This window comes from Mus caroli, chromosome 2, assembly GCF_900094665.2.
Source record: "Mus caroli chromosome 2, CAROLI_EIJ_v1.1, whole genome shotgun sequence".
In the NCBI taxonomy this organism is placed as follows: domain Eukaryota; kingdom Metazoa; phylum Chordata; class Mammalia; order Rodentia; family Muridae; genus Mus; species Mus caroli.
Window position 1 is genome coordinate 121,521,443 of NC_034571.1, and position 25,606 is coordinate 121,547,048.

The 25,606-nt window shown below is 45.2% G+C and overlaps 1 protein-coding gene across 2 annotated transcripts in view; it reads left to right on the forward strand.

The window, feature by feature from the left end:
- Window positions 1-7,827: 7,827 nt before the first annotated feature.
- Window positions 7,828-25,606, forward strand: part of Mertk (MER proto-oncogene, tyrosine kinase) — a 105,651-nt gene continuing 87,872 nt past the window's right edge. The window contains exon 1 of one of the 2 annotated variants that reach the window (XM_021155563.2): window positions 7,828-8,042. In XM_021155563.2, the coding sequence (XP_021011222.1) occupies window positions 7,985-8,042 (58 nt within the window). In that variant the 5' untranslated portion in view covers window positions 7,828-7,984. Of the gene's footprint in view, window positions 8,043-13,864; window positions 14,314-25,606 lie in introns of those variants that run through there. The other variant, XM_021155562.2, reaches the window with a different exon arrangement.

Genomic DNA, 25,606 nt, shown 5'->3' on the forward strand with positions numbered 1-25,606 from the left:
CACTATCTAACATCACCTCCCCCATCACTACACACAGATTTCACAGCCTAGTATTTCCAGTCTGGTTTTTAGCACATGCTATGAAGTATGATATATGATGCAGTCAGAACACACCAACAGTTGCAAAAACTTGGCCTACTACTGTACAACTGTATTTAATGAAGTATCACATTGCATAATACATCTCTCTCTCTCTTTCTTTCTTTTTCTTTCTTTCCTTCTTTGTTCCTTTGTTTGCTTCTTTCTTTCTTTTTTTTCTTTTGTTAATTATGTGTACAGGGATGGGATATGTGTGAGCGAGAACAGTTGCATTAGGCCAGACGAGGGAAGGTATCAAGGATGTCCTAGAGATGCAGTACCAGATGCTTGTGAAGTGGGTGATAGGAACCAAACTCAGGTCACAAGCAGTGTATACTCTCAACTGCTGGGCCATTGCGCTGGCCCTCCCCTCCACATTTACCTGTGTGACAGATAACTTACATCACTGGACAAGGGAATTTTCACTTTGCTTCCAGTTTCATGAAATCGTACAACACCCACCTCGGTTTTTTTTTGTTGGTTTTTTTTTTTTTTTTTTTGGTTTTTCGAGGCAGGGTTTCTCTGTGTAGCCTTGGCTGTCCTGGAACTCACGCTGTAGACCAGGCTGGCCTCGAACTCAGAAATCCGCCTACCTCTGCCTCCCGAGTGCTGGGATTAAAGGCATGCGCCACCACGCCCGGCTTTTTTTTTTTTTTTTTTGGACACCCACCTCGTTTTGCAAGAACAAACTGTAATGCTCAGGCACTTGCGTTTCTCATGCTCTTCCTAGGACACCAGAAGGACTCTCATGTGGGGGAGGCATGGTGGGGCACACCTGTAACCACAGCTTTTAGGGAGTGGAAGCAGGAGGATTCAAAGTTTAAGGTCATGGTCAGCATTGCCTAGTGAGTTTGAGGTTAGCCTAGGCTACGTGAGACTCTGTTTTATGAATAGACACACACACACACAAATATATCAAAACAAATAATTAAATCTAAAAATAAATAACTAAAAGGGTTCTTTTATATCCACAACATCGAGTTTCCCAGGAAACTATACATATTAACAGTTTCATGCATATGTTGTTCAGTACAGTAAAACACAGCTTTCCCTGATACCGTATCATTTCTTATAGGACGGGGCTGGGAGGGTTACTACTAGTAAGCTTTTCAGCCTATTGGATGGATCACCTTGCAGAGGTGGGAATGGGGAGGTCAATACTCTACAAAAGAAAATACCTTTGTCTCATTATCATGTTCACTGATCTGAACACAGCCCTTTACTTGTGCTAGTTCACTTTCAACAACTGCAGGAGCCACTGTGCTGGGCGGATTCCTTCCAGCAGGCCTGGAATTAGCCTGAGCGGCTTTGCTAAAGCCCCTGTATGGCACTGAGCCTCAGCCAAGGGGCATGAAGCACATTCATTTATAATGTCGCTTTTTAATCATAGGTCTGAGGAGGATCGGGGAGAGCCGTACCAGCTTGTCTGCATCGTTAATTGAAAACAGTGAGAGAGATGATTTGCGCCTGGACTCCGTGGTTGAGGCCGACGTTGCCTGAGGGAAATGCCTGTGGAGGCAGTAAACAGAAAGATCCCGATGTGCCTCTATGTTAGGATTCCTGGGTTCAAGGATGCCTTGCATCTAACAGTGATTCAAGAAAGAGTGTATCTGGTCAGTTCTTTAGAGAAGGCACCTCACCTCTCTCGATCTCTTACCCTAGATAACCTTTGATTATGGCGCACATTCTTGTGTTACTCCTTTGCTGATAGACAGGCAGGAATGTGAGCGTGGGTGGTAGGAGTCAGAAAAAGAAAACCCGGATGCAGCTAATAAAGGACTAGAATGTGAGTTCTGGGTAGAGGATAGCCAGAGAAGTCCAGGCCTCAACCAGAGTAGAGTGGTCCAGGCCTTAACTGGCACTAGGCTCCACAGCTAGAAGCTCCCTGCTGGAGGAGCTAGGTGCATTGTCTCGGCAGTGCTCCATACCCATCGCCGATACCTGACATTCAGCAGGTAATAGTCCACAGCTTTATCAGGGATTGATGAGGCCCAGCCTGTGACAGGTAATGCTATCCCTGGGCTGGTGGGCCTTGGTTCTATAAGAAAGCAGGCTGAGCAAGTCAGAGAGCAAGGCAGTAAGATATGCTGTATGTGCTTGACTACAGTCTGATCTTAGGGAGGGATTTTCTCAGTTGAGGTCCTCTCCCCTCAGAGGACAATAGTTCGTGTCAAGTTGACGTGAAACTAGCCAGCACAGGAACTGAAGAGAACACAAGCAAAGTTGCAGTTGTGTAACTGTTAAGTAGGTCTTAAAGAGGGTTTAATTTTCACCATCTCATTGGTTCCTTTGGGAAGCTGGGGCCTCTGCATCAGCTCCAGCCTCCAGATCACTGCCCTGTTTGAGTTCCTATCCTGACATCCTTCCATGGTGAACAGTGATGTGGAAATGTAAGTCAAATAAACACTTCCCTACCCAAGTTGCTTTAGTCTTGGTGCTTCATCGCGGCAATAGTAACCCTAACTAAGCATAAACCTACTTTAATAACATGTCATTTCTATTTCCAGCGTGGTACTGAAATCACCAAGAGTGGTGTCATGGGTAAAGTGAAAGAAGTAGCTATAGTGTATGGAATGAAACTTTCTTTTTTTTTCTTTTTTTGGTTTTTGGAGACAGGGTTTCTCTGCATAGTCCTGGCTGTCCTAGAACTCACTTTGTAGACCAGGCTGGCCTCGAACTCAGAAATCCCCCCTGCCTCTGCCTCCAGAGTGCTGGGATTAAAGGCGTGTACCACCATGCTCGGCGCATACCTGGCTTTTTTTTTTTTTTGGTTGGGAATGAAACTTTCTATGGCTGAGGAGAGACCTAGGTAAATGTAGCAATCAGAGCTGATGGAGTCTTATTAATTAATTAATTGTCTAGTGTGTCAATAGCATATATTAATTATATACAGGGCTGGAGAGATGGCTCAGCAGTTAAGAGCACTGACTGCTCTTTCAGAGGTACTGAGTTCATATCCTAGCAACCACATGGTGGTTCACAACCATCTGTAACAAGATCTGATGCCCTCTTCAGGTGTGTCTGAAGACAGCTACAGTGTACTTATATTTAATAAATAAATAAATATTAAAAAGAATTATGGGCTGGAGAGATGGCTCAGTGGTTAAGAGCACCCACTGCTCTTCCGAAGGTCCTGAGTTCAAAACCCAGCAACCACATGGTGGCTCACAACCATCAATTGGGATCTGACACCCTTTTCTGGTGCATCTGAAGACAGCTACAGTGTACTTAGATATAATAATAAATAAATCTTTTAAAAGATTATATACAATAATGGGCTTATTATGAACACATTACACATCTACAGAATATATTTTCATCATAGTCACTTTCTGTTATCCTCTTTTTTTTAATATTTATTTATTTATTATATGTAAGTACACTGTAGCTGTCTTCAGACACTTCAGAAGAGGGCACCAGATCTCGTTACAGATGGTTGTGAGCCACCATGTGGTTGCTGGGAGTTGAACTCTGGACCTTCGGAAGAGCAGTCGGGTGCTCTTACCCACTGAGCCATCTCACCAGCCCCTGTTATCCTCTTTTATCCCCCTGGAACCATCTCTTGACCCCAAATTTTCTAAATAATTTTTTTAAAAGATTTATTTATTTATTGTATGAGTGCTCTATCTGCAGGTACACCTACATACCAGAAGAGGGCATCAGATCATATTATAGATGGTTGTGAGCCTGAACATTGAACTCAGGACCTCTGGAAGAACACACAGTGCTCTTAATCTTAAGCCATTTCTCCAGCCCTTGACCCAAAGTTTAAAGTTAGAAACTTTGCAGAAGGACAGTGGATGCTCTTAAGGTATCAAGGAGAATTCCACCTCCCACTCAACGACAGCAGGAATATGAGTGTGGGTGGTATGATTCACCAAAGAAACACCTAGATGCAGTTACTGAAGGACTATAGTGTGGATTCTAGATGGGTGATAGCCAGCATGATCCAGGCCTCAACTGGCACTAGATCCCATGAGATAAAAGCTCCCTGCTGGAGGAGCCATGTATTATCTCAGGAACATTTCCTAGGCATTTGTTCATACCTGACATTAAAGATAATGGTCCATTTATGTAATGAACAAATGGCTCTCTAGTACTGAAAGTAGATTAATGTCATTTCATGCCACAAGGTCATTTGCAGAGTATCCTGGGGTCAATCTGATGTCTAGACTTCAGCCAGTGCTGATAGGCAGCCCAAACTATGTCGCAGTGGATAAGGGAGGCTAGCTGATGGAGGTGGAGGGTGGAAGGTGGGGTTAGGGGTGCACTACTGGGGGAGGGTACGCTTGTGGAACAGACACAGGAGTAAATTATAGGTCCCGACTAAGAACAATGCTAAAAATAGCAAGAGGCAGAAGTTAGGAGGCTACAGAGCAGGTTCCGGTTTAGAGTGATGTCATGGGGCTGGGGCTTAATAAGCACAACAAGCCCTGGGTTTGATCCTCAGCTCCACAAAAAGCCAGGTAGAGTGGTACACATCTGTAATCCTAGCACTAGAGAAATGAAGCACAAGGACCTGAAATCCAAGGTCATCTTCAACTATAAAGCAAACTTGAATGGAGTTTAAGATGCAGGAGAGCCTATCTCAAAGACGGGGAGAGGTGTCATTCATTGAAGCATGTCTTAACCTTTCATGAATGGTCTGGCACAATTGAGGCCTTTGATTGAAAGTCTTCAGCCATGTCACTGATGTATTAAACATGACTAATAAATAGATTATGCTCACACTTTATGTTGGTTATAGGCAGTTATTCTTGCATCAGTAGAAGTTATCCTCTCTGGCCCTGAATAAATGATGCTACAGGGCCTGGATAATCTCTCCTTTGATTAGGTAATAAACAGTAGATCTAGCTGTTGGGTGATGATGTATGCCTTTAATCCCAGTTCTTGGGAGGCAGGTACAGGTGGATTTCTGAGTTCGAGGCCAGCCTGGTCTACAGATCCAGTTCCAGGACAGCCAGATCTGCACAGAGAAATGCTTTGTTGAAAAATCAAAACAAAACAAACAATAACAATGAAGAAACAACAGTAGATCTAAGGGTCTAGGCTACAGAGTGTCATTGAGACATGGGTTCCAGGTCATTGTTGCCCTGCTGAAATTGCATGAATGCTGTCCACTGGGTACTCTACAAACATGGAAATAGATATAGAAAATAGAGTCTGATTCTGTTTTGTCTCACATTTCTCTTCACATAGTTTGGTAAAAAGAAATGCAGTGATAAAATTACAATTTCCTTTGGATGTATAGAGTAAGTAATACTCTATGCCGGCAATGCAGCTTTTACATGTTAGCTCTGTTTGCATGTTTGTGGAGGTGTGCAAACATAACTGCAAGCTCTTTGACACATCTCTCATGAGGAGTTTATGGTGTGTGGCTTCAAGTGTGGCTTGACATTGCTGTCACCCTGAGAGCCACTTGACCTCTGGCTAGGTCACTCAGCACCACACAGCAGTGGTCTACCTTGCTCGCTGGATTGCTCACTCTTGGAGCTCTGAGCTCCCATGCCAGACTTCTTCTAAGCTTGTCTAGATCCTTTGGTCCAAAGCCCTTGTCTCCAAATCATGCCAGTGCAGGCAGCAGCTATGTAAATGAACTAACCTTTAGTCCAGGGCTTGGCTGGTTATGTAAAGGGCTGGATTATATGGCTTTGTGAACCATACAATCTCTGTTATGACTATTCTGCTCTGCCACTTCAGCACAAAACCACAGAGATGATATTGCCTATGATGGCTGTGTTCCAGTACTGCAGATGTACAAAGCCAGGCCACAGATTCTCAGGTCCCTTCCCGCTGGGGTCACTCCAGGTGCTAGATACTCAAAGGTATCAGAGAGGCCACAGAGAACAGACAATCCATTTCCTTTGTCCAAATCTATGAATCTAATAAAATGGCCAGTGCTTCATTCCTACTGCATGGGTGGTAGCCTATAAAACAGTACTGTACAAGGGAGGCCCCATTAACAAAGACAGATTTGAGGCTGGAAAGTTGGCTGGCTCCGTTCTTAAGAGCACTTGTTGCTCTTGTTAAATTCACAGTACCCAACTGGTAGCTCACAAGTATCTGCAACTACATTCCAGGAGATCCAACACCCTCTTCAGACCTCCATGGGTACCCCAGCATACACATGCATGCAGTCAAAACACCCATACACATAAAACTAAAGAAATTAACCAGAAAGAAAAAAGTCACATTTGTGTTGAACATGGTAGCACACACCTTTAATTCTATCTAGCACATGGAAGTCAGAGCAGATAGATCTCTGTGAGTTTGAGGCCAGTCTGGTTTACATAGTGAATTCCATGCTAGCTAGGGCTAAATAGTTAGACCTTGCCTTTAAAAGAAAAAAAAAAAGTGAGATTTAAGCAAGTCATAGCGGCACACACATGCAGTTCTAGCTACTAAGAAGGCTGGAATGTTTGCACAACCAGGAATTCAAGTCCAGCTTGGGTAGCATAGCAAGACCCTGTCTGTCCTAGGTAGATTTCTTTTGTTGTGATGACCAAAAGCTACTTGGGAATTTATTTCAGCTTACCATTGAAATGCATCACGAAGGAAAGTCAGAACAGGAATTCGAGGCAGGAACCTGGAAGCCAGAACTTAAGCAGAGACCATAGAGGAGCTCTGCTTACTGGCTTGCTCAGCTTGCTTTCTTATACATCCCTGGATGACCTACCCAGGAATGGCACCATCCACAGTAAACTGGGCTCTTTCACATCAAGCACCAATCAGGGTCTGTTTAATCCAGCGCTTCTGGTTTGATGTCTTCCTGCAGGGCTGGAGATGCAAGGAGCTGATTGTATCACAGTGAATGGGTCTGTCCTCAGTTTCAGTAAGAAATACTTTAAATTTATCAGGGCGGTTTACTCTGGGCCCTAATGTGATCTTATCTCCAAAGAAAAACAAATCATTCTATTTCCTTTAAGAAAGCCTCATACGCCTCCGTTTCTTTGAGATTCACAATCTGATGCCAAGGTTTGGGCCTCCCACCCTTTCCTGCAACAGCACTTTCTTCCATCCCTGTTTCAAACTCTTTCCTTATAGGATTAGGCTTGGTTCTCCCGGAGCTAACCTCTGGGGTGGAGGTTGCAAGATCTTGACGCCAGGGTCCGCTCTTGCACTCCGTTTCAGTAGCCAGGGGGAGGACCTGGCAAGCAGGGTGTGCTGCCAGGGTGGCCACAGCCTCTGGAATGCAGCTGCTAGGACCTCTTATGCCAGTAGAGCCTGAACTGCAGAATCGCTGCCCCTCCAAAGCAGCTGGACCCACTAACCCTTAAAGGTCTTGGAGTTGCATCCGGCGCTCTCTACTAAATTCTGCCTCTACCCTTTCCAATCCCTCCTACCTACCCATACAGAGTGAGATTCCTCCGATGTAACCAAGTAGCCAGAGATCATCCTCCCGATTATTCTCTTTCTTAGCCCCCCCACCCCCTTCCTCTCCGTCTCTCGGTCCTTTTAGCTCAAGATGGTGGCCCTCCTTAGCTCTGTTCCATCTCCTCCAGCACTTCCCTTCCAGTCTTCCTACACACTCAAGCCAGGAGCTAACCTGCTGGAGTTGACCCAAGTTCCATTCTGCCCCGCCCCTCCACCCTCCCTAGGGCTTGGCCTTAGATCCTCCCCTTCCCGCCCCCTCCTCCAGTTCCATCCTTCTCTGCTCTCTTTGCCCTTCCCCCTTCCCGCCCCTGTCCATTCCAACCTGCTGGCCCCTCCCGGGCCTGAGCCCCGGGCCCGCCTCTTCTAACTTAAGACTCCTGCGAGCCCCAACTCCGCGCTGCCACTCTGGCGCCTGCTGCCCCGGCGGCCGGGACTGAGGCGCTTCGCACGCGCGCTCGGCGACCGGCGAGTTTGGGACGTTGGTGGATACGTGCATCTGTCGGGATAGAACTGCCAGATCTGTGGCCCCGCGATGGTTCTGGCCCCACTGCTACTGGGGCTGCTGCTGCTACCCGCGCTCTGGAGTGGAGGTGAGTGCGGGTTGCAGGGTCTCCGGGAGCTGCTACTCATTCCAGCGAGCTGTAGAGGGTCCTGGGGTGCAAGTCTTAGTAGAACCGATGGGCACCGAGAGCTTCCCGTTACCACAGAGAAAGACCTCGAGCCAGGTTGGGCGCTCTGGGAGCAGCGAAGTTTGAGCCTTTAAGAAATGCAGCTCAGGTCTGGCGTGGCATGCACCAAGAACTTTACCCTCAACACTGTCTCGCCTTGCCAAGCTTTGGCGGGGTTTCTGCGAGTCATAGACCGAGGATTCCAAGGTAATTCTACGCCGTGAACCAATAAGTAGCTGCAAAAGTTGGATGTCACCGTTCGCGCGTGGCGTTGCACGGAGGCTAGGTGTCCCGCCAGGGAAAGACTAGTTCTGGCTTCTCCCCTGGGCTCTGCTGAACATTGTGTTGGCCCTCCTTTGTAGGGACAGCCTGCCTGTGAGTGTAAGAAGCCCGCAAAAAGCTGAGGGGGACGATACGGTCCTTTCACTATTATTGCTGTGGAGCGGAATCTTTTTTGTTTGGGTAGCACAAACAAGTGCTCAGACCACAAGTGCTCTCACAAGCGGTTCAGTTTGACATGCTGGATTGATTAGCGCAAACAAGTATGGCAGGTTCCTCCAACAGAGGACACTGAGGCACTTTGTAAAGAAACTGCTGGGGGAAAAACAAACAAGGCTTTTCGAAAAAGAAATAGACGCGGGAAGGGTTGGAAGACTACTATAAGCAAGCACGTTTCAGGTATTGCTCCTTCAGGTATTGCTCCTGCCCTAAAAGATCTGTTTCTATTCGGAGTGTAGTTTTGTCTCTTTGATCTTGAATCTGGTAGACTAAAGTTTGTCTTTTAAGACTACCCGGAAAGTTTGGTTTATGGTCTAGTTACAAACCTCGTTTTTCCTCTCAAAGTTCATTTGCTCAAATGAGCTTTTTTTTTTTTTTTTCCCACAATTAAATTACATAAGCAATTTGTAGTTTGAGGCAACGTGACAATTTGCAACAAACATCAACAGCCAAAGACGAGCAAAGAACTGAGACCACTCTATTCTCCATTGCTAAACCCTCAAAAGTTCCTCAGCCTTTCTGCCAGGACTGTTCGTAATAACCCGCTGCAAGTCCGGAATTCTTTTGCTACTAACCCTGGCAGGCCATATGTTGTTTTGGAGGCTGTGACTGTGATAAGCATGGGAAGAGTGATAGGAACCAAAGCTTTTGTTTGATATTTTAAAATCTATGCTTTATTTTCTTTTTTTTTGTTTGTTTGTTTGTTTGTTTTTGTTTGTTTGTTTGTTTGTTTGTTTTCGAGACAGGGCTTCTCTGTGTAGCCCTGGCTGTCCTGGAACTCACTCTGTAGACCAGGTTGGCCTCAAACTGAGAAATCCACCTTCCTCTGCCTCCCGAGTGCTGGGATTAAAGGCGAGCGCCACCACTGCCCTGCTATGCTTTATTTTCTATGCTTTGAAAACATGTGATGAAGTTCTGTAGCTGACAGACTTAGACAACAGTAGAAAGGCTTAAAATGCACGCTAAGAAAGAATGAAAGTTTCTCAATTTTTCTTCTACCTGAATTGGAGCTGCTGAGAACATGTTTCAGGAATCCCAGTCTTTCCTCTCTGATTTGGCCCCTGATTTGGACCACGGTGTGGGGGGAGTGGGAAGGAGGGCGACGGAGCTGTATAAGGGGCACACAGTGTCCCTAGGGAGGGTCAGATAGGGAAAGAGGATGAAGGAGAAGTTTGAAAGTTCGTAGAAACAAAGCCAGTCTGATGACTTAGTCTGTGACTAAGATGTGTGAACCCTGAGAACAAACCCGGCTTTTAAAATGGTCCTTTTTTGTCCTTTTCTTTTCTTTTCTTTCTTTCTTCTTCTTCTTTTTTTTTTTTTTTTTTTGNTTTTTGGTTTTTCGAGACAGGATTTCTCTGTATAGCACTGGCTGTCCTGNAACTCACTTTGTAGACCAGGCTGGCCTCGAACTCAGAAATCNGCCTGCCTCNGCCTCCCAAGTGCTGGGATTAAAGGTGTGCGCCACCACCGCCCGGCTAAAATGGTCGATTTCTTAAATTGACACTAAAAACAGACATTCCTACTTATTATAAACATTTTTCCAAGAACTCTAAGTGACCCTTCTTGCTTTTTGGAAGTAAGCAGGGTTCATTTGAATAAATAAGTGAATGAATTTTGTTCTTTAAGATAGTGAGCACGATATAACCACTTTTGAATGAACAAAATTGTGCTTTAATTTTTAAAAAGTTTTATTTTATCTGTATGGGTGTTTTGCTTGTATGTGTGTCTGTGCATCATGTGCATGCATAGTTCCCAAGGAGACAACCAGAGGGCACTGGGTCCCTGAAATCAGAGTTACAGGGAGTTCTGAGCCGTGCTGGGAATTGAACTTGGGTCCTCTGGAAAACAGTCAGTTCTCTTAACCACTGAGCCATCTCTCCAGCTCAAAATTAGGTTTGTGTTTTGTTTTGTTTTGTTTTGTTTTGTTTTGTTTTGTTTTGTTTTGTTTTGTTTTGTTTTGTTCAAGACAGGGTTTCTCTGTATAGCTCTGGCTGTCCTGGAACTCACTCAAAATTAGGTTTTTAAGCTTTACCTTTTGAAAGAATCTCTAGATAGTTCTGGAAGGAGGGCTAGTGGTCACAACAGATTTCGAGGTAGGAAAGATGAGTTGGGACATTGAACACTCATGTACCTTAGCCACTCCCCACACGACAGACAGATGCGGGCTCTCATAACAAACCCAATTGTGTTGTCCCCAAGTGAAACATCCTTCAATGGCTTCCTATTCCTTGCCAGATTTCCAGGTCCTGTAAAGCCTCACAGAGCCTCCCCTACCCCACCACCCTTGACTCATTTCTAGTCATTTCCCCCTGGTTGCTGCTGCTCTGACCACCTCTGTGTCACCTTCCTAGCACTAAAGAGCTTTAAAAAAGTATTTGTTGATTTTTGTTTCTTGTCTATGAGTGTTTTGTCTGCATGTATGTATATGCACCTATGCATGCCCAGTGCCGAAAGAGGCCAGAAGAGAGTGTCTGAGCCCCTGAAATTGTAGTTTCAGGAAGTTGGAGACCACTAAAGAGAGTGCTGGCAACAGAGCTCTGGTTCTCTGCAAGAGTGGTGCACACCCTTAACCACCAAGCCATCTCCCCAGTCCCCAAAACTGATTTAAAAAAAAAAAATTAGAGCCGGGCGTGGTGGCGCACGCCTTTAATCCCAGCACTCGGGAGGCAGAGGCAGGCGGATTTCTGAGTTCGAGGCCAGCCTGGTCTACAAAGTGAGTGCCAGGACAGCCAGGGCTACACAGAGAAACCCTGTCTCAAAAACCAAAAAAAAAAAAAAAAAAATTAAATGAATTTCTCCGAGGACCTTGACTTTGGGTAGTTTCTTTCTTTTTTTTTTTTTTTTTTTTTTTTTTTGGTTTTTTGAGACAGGGTTTCTCCATGTAGCCCTGGCTGTTCTGGAACTCACTTTGTAGACCAGGCTGGCCTCGAACTCAGAAATCCGCCTGCCTCTGCCTCCCAAGTGCTGGGATTAAAGGCATGCGCCACCACGCTCGGTTTAAGATCTGTAGTTTCATCATAACTCAAAACACATGGCTCTGGGTTGGACCTCCCTCGTCTATATGGAGGAAATAACCCCTAGACTATTTTTGGTACAGCAGGACGTTTTCATAGAGTAAGTTTTTGTCAACTTGACACAACCTAAACATATCTAGGATGAAGATGGTCAGCTCCAGAAGATTGGCCTATGGGTATATCTATTGGGGTCTTTTCTTAATTGCTAATTGATGAAGTGTGGTTCCAAATTCCACATCCTCCCTGGGAGACATGCCAGCAGGATTTTGGTCGTGCTGTGAATGCCTGGGAGGTGGGGGGGGGGGGAGGTGTGGCTTCTCTTTTAGATTCAGTGACACAGCTTGTGTTCTTTATTTGAGGTGAACCAGGGTTCTTTGAACCTTGGAGTGTGGGAAAGGATTTTCAGGGTGAGTGTGCATTGGCTGGGCTTAAGGTACTGGGAATGCTTCATTTGCATGGAGAAGCATCCCAGGAGCTCGCTGGGCAGGTTCTTATTGAGAGAAAGGGAGTAATTTGATGAAACCTGTAATTTCACCAAAGACTACTTAACATTCCTCAGGTAGAGGATGTGGGGGTCAGGCTCCCCACACAAGGTCAAGTGGAGAAGAAGAAGCCCGGCTGGAAAAGGGAGTCTTACACTCCATTTTTGGGCCAAGCTCAAGGAGCTGTCTGGTCATAGTAGACCACCTTAATAGCAAGGTTTCTCAACAATGAAGAAGGGCCCAGCCCACTGTTGATGGAGCCATTACTGGCTAGGTGGTCCTGGGCTGAGCAAGCCAAGGGAACAGGCCAATAAACAGCATTCCTCCTTGGCTTCTACTGCAATTCCTGCCATCAGGTTCCTGCCTTGGCTTCCACTGATGATCTGATTAACTCTACCTGCAAGCCAAATAAACCCTTTCTTTCCCAAGTTGAATTTGGTCAGCCTCTTATCACAGCCACAGAAAAGCAAACTAGGACATCCTCAAAAGATGAGATGAGCAAACAGCACACTGTAAATACTGAACCGTTAGTGCTGTAATTACCAATAGTGCTCCCTGGTACTTAGCCTTGCAGACTTGGGGTGGGCAATTCCTTTTCCTAGACAAAAGATGTTGAGTAGAAGTTTGTTTATTTGTTTGTTTGTTTTCTTTACTGGAATGCTTCCTCAATGCTTCCTTGAACTATGAGGGTAAAAGATTCAGCTCCATTGGGTAGAGTGCTTGTCTAGCATGAGCAATACCCTGGCTGAAATGCTCAGCACTGCATAAGTCAGGTATGGAGATTGGCTCACCAGGACTCACCTCTACCTGAAGAGCTATTGGCAGCTGATGGCTGCTTGAGGAGAGAGTCAATTTTCTTTAGGAGTGTGGCTCTTGGTTGCCCATGTTCTAGTGGATGGACCTACACTCATGTGATACCTGCACCACCAATTAGACTCAGCGTAAGCTCTAAAATATAAATAAAAAGAGGATGTGAACTTGGGAGGGGGATTCAGGAGGAGTTAAAGAGGGGATTTGGGTGGTAGATATCATCAAAATACAGTATATACAAGTATGAAATTCTGTAATAATAAATTTACAATTACACACACACACAGACATGTAACTATAATCCCAGAAGTCTGAGGTGTAGGCAGGAAGGTTAGAAGTTCAAGATCGGGCTGGAGAGATGGCTCAGCAGTTAAGAGCACTGACTGCTCTTCCAGAGGTCCTGAGTTCAAATCCCAGCAACCACATGGTAGCTCACAACCATCTGTAATGGGGTCTGATGCCCTCTTCTAGTGTGTCTGAAGACAGCTACAGTGTACCCATATAAATAAAATAAATAAAATAATAAAAAAAAAGAAGTTCAAGATCACCCTTGGCTACATATCAAGTTTGAGGCCACCCTGAACTATATTAGATCCTGTTTTCCCATGCTCCTTCCTTGCAGTGATTTGGTGAAGAGGCTGTGGGGTGGTTACTCTGGGTTCCTAAGTCCTTTGCTACGCCCTTTAGCATTTTGCTTCCAAAACCCAACTAGGAGGGCTGGAGGGATGACTCAGCCAGTAAGAGCACTGACTACTCCTCCAGAGGTCCCGAGTTCAATTCTCAATTGCCACATTGTGGCTCACAACCATCTGTAATGGGGTCTGGCACCCTTCCTCTTCTGGTGTGTCTGAAGACAACTACAGTGTACTCACATATATGAAATAAATAAATCTTTAAAATAATAAAATACCCAACTAGGAGCAGGCTTTCCCAGTAGAGACTGGCACTAGCAACTCCTGCCCCCTACCTTCCTTGGGCAGTAGAGGCTTGACTTGCCAGAGGAATAGCTTCCTGTCATGTGCCTCACAGGAAGGCACAAAAATGAGGTCCAATTCTGGCTCCACTTTTCCTATGTAGCTCTGTGCCAAAATGGGTGTGGGTTTGTTTTGTTTTGTTTTATTTGTTCTGGTTCCGGCTTTTTAAGTGACCGAATCTAGGTCTTTCCTTTCCTTTGGTGGCCTCAGCAAGAAAACGAGCATTGTTAATTCTGTGCAGATATGAGGGTCTGTGTGTAGTAGATTGGGCTGTGGAAAGTAGGGAGGAAGGTAGGTCCTGGGTGCCGTCTTGCTTCTCGATTGATGGCAGGTGCTATCAGTGATCTCTGCTGGCTAGGAGGAAGACCCAGTCTCTCCTCTCTCACGCTGGATATTCATCAGCCCCTGTCCTTAGGTAAGTCTGTACCCTGTGGTTCCCCTTCATTGTGCCTGCTCTTTTGCCTGCAGCTGAAACACTTAAGATGCATCCTGGCAGGGTAGATCCTTTCCGATCCGTGAGCTCCATTTAGGGACTAAGAATCCTGAGAAACTTATCAAGCGAGGCTGTTTTTGATCACTGGGTCTAGTTTTTGTTGTGGTTTGTTTGGCTTTTCAGTCTATCCCTTGGCTTGTGCTAGGTGGGAAGTCCTTTACCAAAGCAAGAGCTCTGGTTTTGTGGGGACCTTATACTCACTTCCAACTTTGAGCAGATGGAAGCCTGTTGGTCCCCTTCCCCTGACCTCTTGTCAGTTGGTGGGCTCAGTGGGTGTGTGGGTACTTGAAGTCCCAGACAGCTTCATCTGGGTCATCTCCTCAGGTTGCAGTATCTTAGTGATGAAGGCAGGGTGAATATATCTTAATGATCTCATCAAGAAATCTACATTTACCTCCAAAGTATGTTATTGTCCTTCTTGCCTGTTCATTTATCATCATTTGACTCAACGATCAAAGGGATTTTCTGCAAGTCTTGAGGTGGTAGAGGGGCAGATGGGGCAGAGGCAAGAAAAAGGCCAAAAACAGAGATGTTGCCTTTGTGTAATGTGGTGGTTTTAATATGCTTGACCCATGGGAAGTGGCACTGTTAGAAGATATGGCCTCTTTTGAATAGGTGTTACCTTCTTGGAGGAAATTTGTACTGTGTAGCTAGACTTTGAGGTCTCTTAGTACCAAAGTAAGGACACTACATCTGGTACAGCAATTGGAGTTACTACCTGATTTAGTTTTTGATAGTCAGCTGTCTTTCTCCATGACCCATCTATCTTCTGCATGGGCCAGATAGGAGAGTTAATGGGAGATGTGGGAACCACCACCCCTGCATCTTTCAAGCCACTGATGGTGGCACTAATTTCTGCAGTTCTTCCAGGTATGTGATACTGTTTTTGATTCACTGTTTTATTTGGCAGAGGCAACTCTAAAGGCTTCCCTTTAGCCTTCCCAACCAAAATAGCCTTTACTCCACAGGTTGGGGAACCAATATAAGAATTCTGCCAACTTCTAAGTATATCTATCCCAATTATACATTCTGGAACTGGGGAAATAGCCATTGAGTGAGTCCAGGGTCCTATTGGACCTACTGTGAATCGGGACATTAGCCAAAACTTCATTAATAACCTGGTCTTCATAAACCCCTACTGGTGGGCCACAGTGTTTTTTAGGGTCTCCCGGAATCGGCATCAGTTAAAGAACCAGTATCCGCCAGGTGGTGGTGGCGCCTACCATTAATCCCAGCATTTGGGAGGCAGAGGCAGGCGGATTTCTGAGTTCGAGGCCATCCTAGTCTGCAAAGTGAGTTCCAGGACAGCCAGGGCTACACAGAGAAACCCTGTCTTGAAAAACAAAACAAAACAAACAAACAAAATTATCCAAGAGACCCCCCCCCCCCGATTGTTTCTGTTTCCTCATTCTGCATTTATCCTTGTAAAAGGCCATAGGTCCCTCTAAGGAAGAACTGAAGAAAGGCTAACAGCAAAACTTTTAGGTGTCTTACCAAGATCCTTCCTCAGGGGAACCTAGCCACCCTTTCTTTCATTCAGGCGGTCTGCAAACTGGCTCAAGCCTGGAAAACTGACTCACTGGCTGAGACTGCCTTTTGCCATGATCCAGTGTAACTTTTTTCATTTGTTTGAGAATCTTTCTGATAATACAGATCAAACAGAAATGCAGTAGAGTTCTTGTCTATTTCATGCCTGGAAACACCATGAGTAATTAGCCATACCAAAGGTCTCTACCAGTCATGCCATTATAAAATTCACCCTGCCTGTGCTGAGCATTCATTACAGGTTAGGACATTATGTCCAGTGTTTTGTCTATGTTGCCCTTTATGATAACTACGATCACCTTGCCTCTGGCGATTCAGTGCTGCCACCTGGCCCCACTACCTCAGAGCCCAATTAAATCCATTGCATTTAATTCATCCAATTGAACAGCAGCATCTCTAACCCTAAGGTCTGGCACAAGGAAAAGGGGAACAACAAAACTCTTCAAATGTGCCGGTGCCCCTCTCAACAGTTTGCATTTTGTAGGATTTGTGAAGGGCATAGCTTCTGGCCTTCCCATTATAGAGGATTAGGTTTTACACAGCGTACCCACTCCAGCAGCGCAATTTCCCTTAAAATCCCTTCATCAACACTAAGCCAAGGGATATCAGGCGTCTCCAACTTCTTTTCTGAAAGCTGTCTTTTGATAAACCTTTCAGCCAACCATTCAAACAAACTTCTGACACCTTATTTTAATCAATTGAGCTTCCATATCAATAAACTCAGCCTGATCTAATTTATGTTCCTTCCACCATTATCCCATACCTTTAAAATCCATTTCTACACATACTCCCCAGACTTCTGCTTGAATGTACTAGCAAACTCATTAAGCACTTCCTAGTGGACTACACTTCCTATCTCTCTGCTATGGGTCTGCTTTGCCTTGAGTCTGGTTATAGGTCTATTGGTGGACCTTGAGGAACACCAGTATTGTCTTGCCTGGCATTTTCTTGAGAGAAAATCATTGCTGGTTTATCAGATAGTGAAGGCTTTATATTCTTCAGGTGAAAAGAGTAATATTTCAAGGGTGGGGCTGAGGGTACTACTGCTTTAGGTGAGATAAACCCTTGAGAATCTAAAGGTTCGAAGTTCTCAGCTTCAACAGGGTCCTCCCACACATTCCCATTCCAAGTTATAGGATCCATTCTTTGCCAGTTAATGCCCTTACTTTAACTGCTGACACCCTCTGAGGCTGAGATTTAATTTAATCACTGTAATTCACCCACCCTTATTATGAGGTCTTTGGCTTGATTTTTCTGCAACTTGAATTCTATGGCTGCTGGAAAGAAGATTCTCTTCAAGAGCACACCTAGAAACTTCTAGATTGTTTATTTGAATCTGGAGCTGGTCAAGTTTATCATGGATCTCATTCCTTTATCAGCTTATCCAGAGATGCTAAGAACAACCAAGCAGCAAAATCATTTTCCTTACTTCCCTCCAAACTGTAGAGTTTCATATACAAGGCCACCTAATTCATTGCCATTCACAATTGTTGGATCAAGATAAACACAAAGGCATTTACCTCTACAAGGTTGAAATATAATTTTTCACCACGGGCCTTTTATATTCTTTGAGCTCTCTGGAGAGAGTGAGTAGAGAGGTTTCAGTAGCTAAAGGTGCTAGTGAATTAGAAGGTACCGGGAAATTATAAAGGCTATTCCAGATAATTAAGATTCATCCTTATACTTCTGCTCCTCTAGACAGGACCAACTTCTGTCTTAGTTTGGGTTATTGCTGAGAAGACACCATTACCAAAGCAAGTCTTATAAAGGCAAACATTTATTTGGGTCTGGTTTACAATTTCAGAGGTTCAGTCCATTATCGTGGTGGGAAGCATGGCAGCATCCAGACAGACATGGTGCTGGAGGAGCTAACAAGTCTTGATCTGAAGGCACCCAGGATTCCTGCAGGCAGCCAAAAGGAGGGTCTCTTCTGCACAGATCAGAGCTTGAGCACTAGGAGACCTCAAAGCCCACCCACACGGTGACATACTTCCTACAACAAGGCCACACCTATTCCAACAAGGCCATACCTCCTAATGGTGCCACTCCCTGTGGGTCAAGTATATTCAAACTACTACATGTAGGTCAAGGTCATACACAAGAAGTTTTATATCCAAAAACAAGATATTCCCATTTTATTTCATTACCCCAACAATGCTTCCCACCCCCACCCCCACAGCAATTCATTTGATGTGCCTACGTGTCTCTTTGTACTTAGAACCTTCCAGGATTTCTCAGCTGGCCTCTTCAGAGGTGCTCTCTAGCCCCGCATGATGTGGTCCATACAGAGTTAGTTCCTGTCCAGTTTCCCCTCTGGAGGGACTGTCCACAACTGATGGGCCTCAGGTGTACACTTAGGTAAACTCTCTGATACAGATCCCTTTTCTGGAGGGTATATCCAACCTTTTGACAATTACAATACATGTAGGGCTTACTCACACTCAGAAAACATGCAATCGAGTTATCAAACAAAATCACACACACACACACACATATCATAATGTTTAAAGTTAGTATACAATTTTATTTGGTTTGCACTCATAGCTACTTTCAGCCACATTCAGCCATGGGTTGGGCACCCTGGAGCTGCTTGGTCTTGCAAGCTCTAATTACCTCTGCATCCAGGGACCCTAAGCGTGGTAGGCTCTGCCTTAGCCACATTCTCACCTCATTAGACACACAAAGGAAAGCCTTGTTTGTTTTGGAGAAAATGTTGCTTTGCTATCTTAAGCCTTCTAGTTAAAGCTACTAACCGCAGGCCGGCCTCCTTTATGGCTTTGATGAGGAGTTTCACAAGCAAGAACAGGCTGTCTTTGTGGCAAATATTAGAACTGGGATCACACTAGCTGAAGTTGCTTTCTGTCCTCACACTGCTCAAGAAACTCTCTGGGAGGTGATAAATATTCATGGATTCCCCGTTGTGGCTTGTATCTGGTGGCTGGTGTTCCAGTTCTGCTGTAAATGACCCTCAGCCTCTCTGGGTACACAGGAAATGAAACCAGCCCGTAAGCATTTGACAATTCTCCACATGATTTGGAAATGGTGGATGAAATTAAAGTTCTCTAAAATTTTACGAGCAAAATTTAAAAGGAAGCTCATTGGATTTAGAACCAGTTAAAACAATATCAACAACAAAAGCCAGTTTGGGAGACCAAGATGGAGGCTCTCATCTTAGGTTAGATTTTTGTCTTTAGGTTACTGTGCAATGCCCATTTATCAGCAGGCAGAACAGATAGATCAGAGTCTGTGTAGCACACATTTCTACCTGGAGGGGAAGGAGGTGGAACACTTTCTTGAAACTGGCCCAGAGCGCTGAGTCCTACCTGGAATTCTGAAACTGAGCAGCGGTCGGTATCCATTCTGCAATGAGGAAATGGAGACTGAGGGCTGAGTCAGACTTAAAACACGATCACTCAGTTGGCTCTTCAAGTGTTGGTAGTGTCCATGTTAGCTGCCTGTGTTCCCCACCCCCCTCAGTGAAACAGCCCCACCAGCTCTAGCTAGAGAAATAGAATAGTCTTGAAATGCAAAATCATCTTATTAAAAATTGTAGACTTCCATGAGGTCTTCCCATCAAATGGGCTGCGAGTGTGGGCTCTTGGGTTCTGAGGAGCAGGGAGGACCCTAAATCTTCCTGGAGTGGATGGGACGGGGCATGCCCTTTAGAGAAAGCAGCAGCAGCCTCGGGGGGCGGGGGGAGGAGATTGGCATCAATTCTAAACATCTGTTCATTTAGTGTTAGGGTGTAATTTTACATTGGGGCGGGGGGAGCCAATGTGCTATACACAATTAAATACAAGCCAAAACTCGACTGAGGCAAGGCTATCAACAGGAGGTGAAGTGGTGTTTTTAGTTGTTTGTTTTGTTTTTCAAGACAGGCTTTCCCTTTATAACCCTGGCTGGGATTAAGGCATGTGCTTCCACCGCCCAGCTAGGAAGGTGAGCTTTAAACTCATCTACAAAACGTTTGCAAAGCCCAACTGCCCAGGGCAGCCCAGGACCTATGGACTCTGCCTTTGGGAGTGGGACTTGCCCTGTCTGGCCATGCTAGAGCCAGTATGTCTAAAGTCTGATACTTGCAAAAGGCTGGGGAGCCTTTTCCTACCTTCTAGGAGGAAGTGTAGGAAGAGCCTGGCCATTAATTTAGGACTAAGGTAGTTGTGCTTATCCAAGGGAAGGGGCGGGTCTTAAGCCAGAGAGAACTCTGGACTGGATCTCCAAGCCAGTTGCTGTCATGGTTTTAGAATGTTCGGGAAGAATAACAGGGCAAAGCTTCCTCTTTCTAAACCACACCACACAAGCATGCTGTGATTCTAAGTAGGTGGGCCAACCAATAAATATCCTTGACGTTTTCGTTTTGCCATTGCCTTTTTTCTTTTCTAACCTATTCTCTAGTCTCTATACGGAAGACTTGCCTAAGTACGGCATAGGAAGTAATATTTTCTCATGGCCCTACCGCCCAGTGTAAGAAGTCAAAGGTTAGCAATGCAGAGTGTTATTCACTTGTTTCAACCTTCTTAGACTCAAATTCTTGTCAAGTTCATTAGTGGCATTATAGATGGAAATGCCTGGTTTTCTGTTTCATTTCTAGAGAGACTTTTATGTGGCTCAAGTTGGCCTGTGACTTCTTATGTTGCTGAGTAAAACCTTGAACTTCTGATCCTTCTGCCTCTACCTCTGGAGTGCTGGGATCACAGAGATATGGTACCGTGTCTGGTTTATGCCGTGCTTGCTGGAGCTAGAACTCAGAACTTCCTACATACATCTACCAACTGAGCCACATCTCAGTTCATTTATCCTTACAGGTACATATGTGAATATGCCATCACGTATTAATGCTGTACAATAATATATTTTTTTAACAACCCATGATGTCACACATATGTTTCTGTGTATTGGAAGGGGCATGTGGGAACAGGTGCCTGTGGGGAACAGAGGCATCAGTTCTCCCTGGAGTTACAGGTGATTAATAAGCCCCCAGATATGGATGCTGGGAACCAAATTTGGGTCCTCTGCAGGAGCAGTATACATTCTTAACTGCTGAGCCTTTCTTTTGAAAGCCCCAATCTACTTATCTCTCAGGTTTTCCTAGAGAAAATTTCCAACTGTTGGGTTAAACCAGCCTTAAATTTTTAAATCCTGTGGCTGGAGAGATGGCTCAGTGGGTAAAGAGCACCGTCTGCTCTTCCAGAGGTCATGAGTTCAAATCCCAGCAACCACATGGTGGCTCACAACCATCTGTAATGAGATCTGATGCCCTCTTCTGGTGTGTCTGAAGAGAGTGACAGTGTCTTCACTGTCTCACATGTGTACTCATGTACATAAAATAAATAATTCTTTTAAAAAAATTTAAACCCTTTTATGTATATAGGTGTTTTACCTGTATGTATGTATGTATGTATGTATGTATGTATGTATTGCTACACATGAATGCCTGGAGTTCTAAGAGGCCTGAGCAGGGTGTCAGAACTCCTCAAATGGGAGTTACAGAAAGTTGTGGGCTGCCATGAAAGTATCCCCAGAAACACAGGATTTTAAGTGTGGAACATGATGAGTTTTGGCAAATATTCATGACATTAGGATAGCCCCCAACTTTTGTACACCTTCCAGTGAACATAGACACTTTTTTATAAGGCGAAGTGCCGAGCTGTGGGTTAGAGGCAGTCTTCCCTCTCAGAATGCCAGTTCTATGTGTCTGCTTAGCAGGCTGCTGTGATAGAACATCTGGACAGAGCCTTTGCTTCCAAAGGCTGCTCTAGACAGGTCTGCCCTCCTCAGGGCAGGTAGTAAGTAGCTGGTTTGTCAATGTGGCTGAGGTTTCACTCCCTGGACCCTCCAGGATTCTCATCTGGACCTTCCTCCTTGCCCTTGGACACATGGGACCTCTCCTTCTTGTCAACTCCCCATCTCTCCTTTCTGGCTATGCAGACCCACTCGTGAAGGCCCTGCCATGTAAAAGGGACAATATTTTTAAAGTATCCATTTTATTTTGGGTTTAAGATTAAAAAAAAAAAAGATGTATTTACTTTATATGTGTGAGTACACTGTAGCTGTCTTCAGGCACACCAGAAGAGGGCATCAGATCTCATTACGATGGTTGTGAGCCACCATGTGGTTGCTGGGATTTGAACTCAGGACCTTCAGAAGAGCAGTAAGTGCTCTTAACCACTGAGCCATCTCTCCAGCCCCCAATTTAAGATATTTTTATGTTATGAATGTTTACCTGCATATCTGTATGTAGTGAGGGCAAGCAGGCAAAGAGCAAAAGCTTTCTTCTTCTGCGTCCTTTTGTATAGATGGCCGCTAGAAGGCATGACCCATATTTAGGCTGGGTCTTCTCCCCTCACTTGAGCCAGTCAAGAAAGCCTTCACAGGTATGCCCTGTTGCTTGGGTTTTATTGGTTCCAGATGTAGTTAGTTCCATGATTAGCCATCAAAAACTGTAACTCCACACCATTACATCCCCCTCCCCTTCTCTCTCCCTCCCCATCCCTGGCAGTCACCATACAGCTCTCCCATTTTGCTCCTTTTGACGGCTTTAGCTTTGTCCAGAGTGCTTGTTGTTGTCTCAAATGTTTGTTTTTACACATAATAGCCAGGGTTCTTAATTATACTTACTACAGAAAGTAGGCAAAAATTCATCTACTTTCCGATAAAGTTTTTGAAGTCGATGCTTTGTTCTCTGTCACTTAGAAAGGACTCGAACAAATTAGTCTTGCTAAGGTTTTAGTCTTCCAGAATTGTCACATTTTATAAGAAAATACTTATTTTCTTTGAAAGATTTTTTTGTTTTCATAAGAGCAATTCAGCTTTCTGTGGCCTGGAGTACTGTATAGATTTGGAAACAGCATGGTAGAGAAAGTGAAGTTGAGGGCTGAGAGTCTCTCCTGGGTTTTGGAAACCCACCTCTGGGCCTTGGAGAGAATCAACTCCAAACCCCACCCCCTCTTGGTGAGAGAGAACCATGCTTTCTGCCTGTGGCCAGAAAGAATCGCTTCAAAGTCTTTCTGGGGCGGTTGGCAGACTGCCAGAGGGGAAAGGCCTGAAAACCCTTGGTTAAATAAACAGTGTCATGTTCACATTTTGCAGTGAGTTGTGGAAGGGTCTAAGTCAGCAGAATTGGTTCCATATGTTTAGCATCTCCAGTCTAGGCATGACTATTTGCAACTGAAATGAGGCAGAGCAGATGTTGCTGTTGTGGAAATACTCCCTGCCCTTGGTCTGTGTACACCAGATCCTGCCGCGTTTCCCTCCAGCGCCTGGCTCCTGCCATCGGAAGATACATGGGATAGATAGCTCCTCTTCATGGCTGCTCCAAGGCCAGACCCTGCGTCTGAAACCCTTCTCATCAAGCCTTCCTCCATCTCCCAAGGGACACCCGGTCAAACCTGGGCTTATCCAAGGGATGGTCAGTTGCCACATGCATTCCCCAGAAAGAGTCCAAGACAGTTTAATCAGGAAAATCACTAGAAGAGATTTTTCAAGATCTTGGTGCCCAAACTGTACCTCAGGCATAAAAATTTAAAAACCTTCCTTGAAAGACTCTGGTGTTCTGCCAGGCTTAAAAATGTGGTAAGGGGGTTAGAGAGGATAGTGAGAGTTTGCAGTCAGAGCCTGGAATGTTCTTTATGGCTGAATTGGGACCTCTCTACAGAGAGCGCCTAGGGGCTGGGGTCTACTTAGGAAACTGATATTGCAAAGGATTTCTGCTGAGAAGGAGCCTAATACCCATGTCAAAAAATAAGAGGTACCCTAGAGACATCTCGGGGGTGGCACTTAAAGCCCTGTGTGGGTCAAGGGGTAAACATGGTTCTCTCTTCTCCCTCCTCCTCTTTAGCCCAAAGAAATGCATGGGGCAAGCGTGGTGGGGTTGTCATTCTGGTAAGTTTATACTTTGGTCAGATCTTTGGGGCCCTTCAGACACTCTGTGAATGTGTGCCATAAAGCTCTGGCTCCACGTAATCTCATATGCCACATGGTGGCTGTTTTCTGTTGCTTAGGTGTGAAAGTAGTGGCTCGCATCTCATCTGACATACTATGTACACACTTTGGGTCAGTGTGAGAAATCTTGCCCGGCCAACACTGTGCCTCACTGTGCCTCACTGGCTACTTTACTTTCTTCCCACTGTGTGGGGAGCTCTGGATTTTTGCTCTCACTGTTTTTTTTTTTTTTTTTTTTTTTTTTTTGCCTCCTGTTGAGCTACAGCTGTGATCTCTTGCAAGAGCATGTGACCACTGGCCATCTACTCCCCTCTTTTCAAGCCATCAAGCCCCATTCCCACCCCCCACCCCCCCTACTGCTGACGAGGTCTGGGGCTGTACACTTATACACCAGCATAGCTCCAGAGTCTTTAATCTCTCACATGGCCTTTTAACTGTTTCCAGGGGTCCGAGGCGGTCCATCTGGTGAAGTTAATGATTACTATGTACAGTTTAGAACTGGTCAGGACAAGTGATCTCTGACTGAAGGTTATATTTTTCCTACTCCCTTTTTAGATGACTCATATATCTCAAGACTGGTCTCAGATTCTCTCTTTCTAGCCTAGGGTGACCTTGAACTTTTGTTCCTCTTGTCTTTCCCTCCTCCTGAGTGCTGGGGTTACAGACCTGTGCTCGCAGGACCAGTTGTAAGCAGCCCTGGGGAGCAAGCTCATACAAGGCTAGCATCTGAGCTCTACCACTGTCACCAGCACATGAGCTATACCACCAGCCCCATACTGTTACTCCCTTTTAGTTCAGAATCCTTTGCATTTGCATAAACTCAGACTATTCCAAGCAGAAAATTTTTGCCTTGTTTTTACCAAAAAAAAGAAGAAGAAGACAAGGAGGAGGAGGAGAAGAAAGAGGAGGAGGAAGAGGAAGAGGAGGAAGAGGAGGCCACTCAGTTCCACAACTTGGGGGTGGGTGCACACAGAACGGGAGGTCAGTGACCTGGCCTCTTCTTCTGAGGAAGGCAGGAGTACTGCATATACAGACCACATGTTCCAGAAAGAAGCTCCCACGGAATACCACGATAACAGATCCTACCACAGGGAGGCCACAGGGCTGAAAGGAAAACACAGCATGCTGAGGCAAAGCATCCTGTGGCCCAATCGTGGTACATAGGACCCTGTACACCTATGGATTGAAAACCAAGAACACCCTAGAGCACACAGCTGAGAAGGAGTAGAAAGAGCAGCCCACACGTTCCACAGCCCGGCATTTTAGGCTCACTCTTACTCCATCATCTGGCCCAGGAGCACTCTTCCCCAATCCCAGCATTCCCTGCAGATTGGGATCATGGTATATAAACAACACCCCAGGATGAAAGCATAAGGAACAGGCTCACTAACCAGGACCTACAGGGCTACAGGGCTGCCGTCTTGCTCAGCCCACAATTTGGAGGGACTTTAGATCCAGAAAATCTATTTGATGTTCCCTACCCACTGCCCCGGGGCCTTCAGTGTCAGCTTCCTTTTTCCACCTTGGACTATGGTCACTGAGCTTCAAGAGAATTAAAATGAGGTTCCTGTTAGAAAAGTCATGTAAAGGCCAACCCAGGAGAGACAAAGATCCCAAGAGCCAAGAGCTCAAAGGGTACTTTCCCTGGGATTCATGGCTTCGCACTGTCCCTAGTGAGTGCCACTGATTATTCTTTTTTTTTTTTTTTTTTTTTTTTTTTTTTTTTTGG